At 38.8% G+C, this 6,302-nt stretch overlaps 2 protein-coding genes across 3 annotated transcripts in view; one reads left to right on the top strand and one right to left on the bottom strand.

The window, feature by feature from the left end:
* Positions 1-273, bottom strand: part of LOC111249326 (guanine nucleotide-binding protein subunit alpha-11-like) — a 55,893-nt gene extending 55,620 nt beyond the window's left edge. For both annotated transcript variants that reach the window (XM_086989031.1, XM_086989032.1), the window contains exon 1: positions 174-273. The gene's annotated coding sequence lies outside the window, so the exon portion shown is untranslated. The remainder of the gene's footprint in view (positions 1-173) is intronic.
* Positions 274-311: 38 nt separating this feature from the next.
* ND-51 (NADH dehydrogenase (ubiquinone) 51 kDa subunit) lies at positions 312-4,396 on the top strand. Its single transcript, XM_022804344.2, has 7 exons — positions 312-520; positions 855-942; positions 1,646-1,792; positions 2,012-2,201; positions 2,485-2,734; positions 2,988-3,419; positions 3,887-4,396. Exons 1-7 carry the CDS (start codon positions 424-426, stop codon positions 4,069-4,071), a joined length of 1,389 nt encoding a protein of 462 aa, XP_022660079.1. The 5' UTR covers positions 312-423; the 3' UTR covers positions 4,072-4,396.
* The last annotated feature ends 1,906 nt before the right edge of the window (positions 4,397-6,302 follow it).

Below are 6,302 nucleotides of genomic sequence, written 5' to 3' on the forward strand. Positions count from 1 at the left end.
TATATAATAATATATATAAGTATATATAATATATATAAGTATTAAAAAATATATCGAACTTCTGAAAACTATACGACGAACGTCAAAGCTAATAGACAATACTTCTTGTATTTATCTACAAAACAACTTGAGATATACAGGTATGTGTAACCTGATAAATTCAACGAGCTTACCTCAACTATTTCATTTCACAGTATTCTCAGTGCAGGTTACTTCCCGGTTTCAGCTACTAATATTGTTTACGTTTTTCGCTTTCGCGCCTTCCTAGACCAAATTGAAATCTGCCCGCCACAAGATTGTGTCCATTGTGGCGTGTTTGGTCCATGTTTTGGTAGCGAAACAATGTTTTGACCGTGTAACCTCTTCTCGCAATAAAGGTTGCCAGGAAAGTAACGAGTACAACTGGCTTTGGGAGTCTCCTAGATGTCGGTGCAGCGGTGGAATGTTGTCCTGCGGGGCTCACGGAGAACCTTCTCGACCGCCCCAGGCACTCCGCCACCCCAGACGAAGACGAAATTCGGTACTGCGTTACCAAATATTTAAATGATCAGGTCTTAGTTCGTTTAACCGTCAATAGAATATCTCCGGCTGTTTATTGTATAGCAGTTTGCCATAAAACAGTGCAATTGCTTTTGTCAAGACTGGTTATCTGATATGTCCAAGAGTCTTTAAGGTTATAGTAGAAGTTCAATGCGAATTTATTCTATGTGGTACTGAAATACATGTAGTGCTGTCGTGAATTTTAGTGCTTCAGCTGTGAGAAGTCATGTGTTTACAGTTAACATCATAAAAAAAATGAAATGCATTTGATCAGTTTGTTCAGGAAGTGGGCTTTTATCGGTACTGTTTCACAGGTCCCTTAAAGGATGAAGACCGCATTTTCCAGAATTTGTACGGCCGGCATGACTGGAGGCTTAAGGGGGCTATGTCTCGTGGAGATTGGTAAGACACTCATAATGATATCTGTTTACGACGCCCATTTTTAACCAAGGAGTATCCTTACAGGTTAGTTGCATTGATATCATGATGTATTTTTGTATTCATCTTGAGCGAAAGCTCTTGTGATCAGAACGTCTCGGTGTTGGCTGTTTATGCCGATAAGTGATACGTTTAGCGTGAAACTGCGCCAAAGTAGGTATTCAACAAAAGAGCGAAGCCTTATTTTGTATATTATATAGATTTAGCAAAAGATACAACTTGTGTATTATTGTACTGAATTCTAATAGATGTATTCAACAATTTTTATTGAAATCGTTAAATACGTCATTACAATCGTTAAATTTATTGTAAATCAAAACAGTGCGCAAAATGTCATGTTTTTCTAACAGGCCATACCCAGATTAGTAAAGATCGTTTTCACTTTTGTACATTAAACCTTCACCTCCAATTGAATATCCTTTAAGAAGTTAAGTTAGATTAGAAAAAATTGGTGATTTTATGTTTTTAAGCTATATTAAATAATCTATTACAAGAATCGTACAAACATTTTGTCATTAGAGAATATATACTCGAAATACTTGAAATGTATTATATAGGAGATGACGACATCTTCAATATATTTTGCATGCCTCATATATTGCCTATATATATATATATATATAACCGTGAAGCAATTACCAAATACGAGTTCAATTACAACTTTCAGGTATAAGACAAAAGAAATCATTGATAAAGGAGCAGAATGGATCATTAACGAGGTGAAGACATCGGGTCTTCGTGGTCGGGGCGGAGCTGGTTTCCCCTCTGGCCTCAAATGGAGCTTTATGAACAAACCTTCGGATGGTCGACCTAAGTACGTAGTTTCACACCCAGTTTCTGTTGAAACATTTCAATTGTATAGAAGCGTAATTCATTCGTCTTTCACTTACAAACGTAATGATATGTTAACATTAAGATATGCGAGTCGCTATGCCCAACATGAGCTGAAGTAAATGGCATCTGTTAGAATATAGCTTTAGCTTAATAATACCATATTATTAATTATAATACATATCGATTTGCCTATCCACAGGTATCTGGTCGTAAATGCCGATGAAGGTGAACCCGGTACATGTAAGGATCGCGAAATTATGCGACATGATCCGCACACACTCGTCGAAGGGTGCCTCATCGCCGGCAGGGCAATGGGTGCCCGTGCAGCATACATCTACATTCGTGGAGAGTTCTACAATGAAGCCTCCAACCTTCAAATTGCTATTAAGGTCCGTATACTGCGGGTAGCAATGAATTACTGAAGTTTATCATATCCAAAAGGCCAGTTAGCTGTAAATTAGAGTGTGAGAACTGCTAAGACATGATGAAACGTATGATAATTTTAGCAAGTTCAAACATCATGGTGATCTGGTACTGTCAAAGTCAAGCTTCATGACCTCTGTGCAGGTCCGACTACACGTTCACTCCGCAATTGATATGAATGCGCTTAATTAAAATATTGTTTTTTATAACTATAATGTAATTAACTGTCTCACTTTGTTAATATTGTAGGAGGCCTACGCTGCCGGTTTAATTGGCAGAAATGCTTGCAATAGTGGATACGACTTCGATGTGTTTGTCCACCGGGGAGCTGGCGCGTACATCTGTGGAGAAGAAACCGCTTTAATCGAATCGATTGAAGGCAAGCAGGGCAAACCACGTTTAAAGCCGCCATTCCCAGCCGATGTGGGCGTCTTCGGATGTCCCACGACCGTCACAAACGTGGAGACTGTTGCTGTGTCACCGACAATCTGTCGCCGTGGTATGTGACGTTGTTGGAGTTAGTACTTCACAGTCGAGTTCTTGCTTCTGCTATTATTTTGTAAAATATAGCAGCCTCTGAATTTGGATTTATAAATCAATTGTCATATGATGCATCTTGAATTAACTAGTTTAAATTACTAACTCGGAGCAAAAATTAGCTTGCCAATGTATTAAAAATACTTGATCCTGGTTGCGCATCGTAGAATAGATTTACGATTTAGTATGTTTCCTGTACTATGTCCTTGCTGAAGGTGGAGCGTGGTTTGCATCATTTGGCCGTACACGAAACAGCGGCACAAAGCTCTTCAACATTTCCGGTCACGTCAATAACCCCTGCACGGTCGAAGAAGAAATGAGTATTCCGCTTAAGGAGCTTATCGAAATTCACTCTGGCGGTGTCATTGGAGGATGGGATAACCTGCTGTGCGTGATTCCGGGTGGCTCATCCACACCTGTGATACCCAAGAATATCTGTGATGATGTCCTTATGGATTTCGACGCGCTTGTTGCCGCACAAACGGGTTTGGGTACGGCGGCTGTTATTGTGATGAATAAACAGACCGATATTATTCGGGCAATTCATCGACTCATCGAGTTCTATAAGCACGAGAGCTGTGGACAGTGTACCCCATGTCGTGAGGGTGTTGGATGGATGAACAAGATTATGGCGCGATTTGTTAAAGGTTTGTTGCTGTATTACCGTTATGCTCATTCTGAAGCTCTCTCATTTAGAAAACACTTATAAACTGCAATTGAGGCACGCCATTGTAAGTATTGTCGAAAAAGAAAGAAACGATAGCGATTAGCCCATAATTTTAATAGAAGTACAAATTCACTATTGTACTAAGCTCATGATGCGTGGCACCTTTTCCTGCATCGTCATATTACGAATTTGATTAACAAAAATAATAGGTCGAATCATGAGCTTCCGTCTACACTGTGGACTTAAACTACTGTAAGATATTATTTTTGATAAATTACACGTGAAGTTAAATATCTACATAGAATTTGCTCATGCTTTGCTTATTTTTTCCAAATACAAACATTAATAGGTTTCATCGGTTAATTATAGCCGATGTTTTATGAAAATGCTTATTTTTCGCATTATTTGCTAAGTCATTCTTGGTTTCGTATCATCTGCTTATTACAGGCGATGCTAAATCGGAGGAGATCGACATGATCTACGAATTGTCGAAGCAGATTGAGGGTCATACCATCTGTGCGTTGGGTGATGGTGCAGCGTGGCCCGTGCAGGGTCTTATTCGACATTTCCGACCCATCATTGAAAATAGGATAGCGCAGTTCAATCGCCGGTCTGCTTCTGCAAAAAACTAGATGCACCAACTGAAATTTTACGGCAGAATATCTATGTCCTCTAGTAGTGACTTGGTTACAAACAAAACGTCATAATTAATAAATGGATTTATCCTAAATTTGCTTTTTCCAGTCAAACCCAAAGCGCATGACTCGAAAACCGAGTACAGAGTCAAAATAAATGATAAATTTCATCTGGAATTTGCAAAGATTAAAGACTGAACAATAACATTTGTAGGTAGAATGTAGTAAAAAGTTGTAAAAAAAGTTGGGTATTATCTGAAGTGGGTGGCTGTGAAACAAAAAAATAATAAAAAGTACATGTATACTACATTTTTGGTGTTAATCTTGACATTCATTATTGTTTCAACCTATTGTTTGCTACCTAATGAATATAGTAATTCGATTTTAGGCTAAATATACAAAATGAAAAACTTCTTTTGCATCCTACGAAAGCTTTTTCGCACTAAAGTGAAGCTGACGCGCGAATATGTTGAAATGATGGTTTCGATGTATATATATGTTGTGTTATTTATCCTACTAGTGTGGCACATCGAGTGCATATGAAAGCGGCTATGGATGGTCAAAAAAAATTCCCAGGGTCCTTCTAATCAATGCAGGGGAAGTATCTGAATATCAGGTGGAGTAAATGCCAAAGAAGATTCTTATGCGGCCATGAAAGGGTACGTAAGTTCAAAAAGTAATCAAAATTTGTTTGGACAGATCAACTGAACAGCTTATACCTTTTCAGCGTTAGCTCTGTGTCATATCGAATACATCTAATCATATTTTGATATCTACTCTGTTTAGAACTAAGCACATTACTGTCTCGGCTGCAAATTTTTAAAAAGTTATTTTGTTACAACAGTTCGGTTAATATTAGAATGTAAAAACATCTCTAGCGTACGTGAGTGATTTTTAATGAATACGGCTTCGTTTGTGTGTGTAATTTCTATCTCTGTGAATTTTCCTTCATTTGCCTCTTAGATTCTTAGCTTAGATGAATAGCAAAACTAAGTTTTGCTGTTCACAAATCGATCAGCTGTTTGGTCGAGGAATTGTACTTAAAGACGCAAGAAACCTGCCCTAAATGATCTACACCCTCCCCGCCCCACTCACGCCGCCTGTATTAGTGATGATGCTGTAACCCCTTAACAATGTTATCGGTTCAGGGCAAACTTGCATCCTTACTGTCGCAAATAATGAGAGCGTTCCAGTGGAAAACAAACTGGCTGTGCGGACTATGTACTTTTACCCAGTTTGCCAAATAACAGGCGCATAGCTCTGGCATATAAAGCGTTCCTTACACTTCGAGATAAACAAAAGTGGTTTCGTGTCATTTCTGCTATCAACCCCTTAAAAACGACATATTGGCAAGCACTAGATCTCCCTCTTAGGAGACGTTATCCTGGCCTTAAACAGAATTAAGTATATAACAGCTATAAAAGGGCAACTTATTTCTATGCTGCGTCGCTGAGTTTGTCGTTAACGTTGATGAACAAAGTTGATTACTCCGGCTGAACAAAGCAAATGCGGCCATAGCATTGTACTTTACGAACTTTTTGTCTACGCACATCCTCATCCTCCAAAAGTAATTTTTCTTAAAGACAAAGTAACTATATTTGTTGAGTAAGTTTTCGTAATCTGTGGAAAAACGACCTTTAAGTTCGTCAAGGTCGACCGCAAATATACAATCGGAACTAATTAAAATAATTGCTTTGCAAGGTGTTTAGTTAGGAAACACCAGCTATGCATCCACATTTCACATACTATAAAACAGAATCCAGCTGTCGAGTCTGTGACACCGGACAAACATTAACTCTCCCTCAGTTGTAGTTTAGAAACAAGATGTATTCCCATTATTACATTATTATTGTTATTATTTTACACACTTTTTTTACTTCGCTTCCCACTGGGCCTCATATAAAAGAACCCTTCCCAGCCTGACCAATGTGTATAAAACTACAGTTTCGTTTTAACGTGTCCACACATATAGATGACTTTTAAATACCCATTCTCAAGATGCTGTGAGACGCCCTAAACTGCTGCCATTTTGCCCGCGCACGCGGGAGCTTCTACATCGTGTACCAAAACTGAATCAAATGTTACCGCTAGTTTGCAGCTGTTGGTTAAGTCGTTATTCAACAAGCAACTGCTCATACTGTCATATTTCAATGACGCTACGCTGTTGAACACACCATCTTGGTTTGCGCTACTGTCTCGCGCGGTTGTTTACGCTCGGCGCTTCCCTC

Source organism: Varroa destructor, unplaced genomic scaffold (genome assembly GCF_002443255.2).
Source record: "Varroa destructor unplaced genomic scaffold, Vdes_3.0 BEIS01000004.1, whole genome shotgun sequence".
Taxonomy (NCBI): domain Eukaryota; kingdom Metazoa; phylum Arthropoda; class Arachnida; order Mesostigmata; family Varroidae; genus Varroa; species Varroa destructor.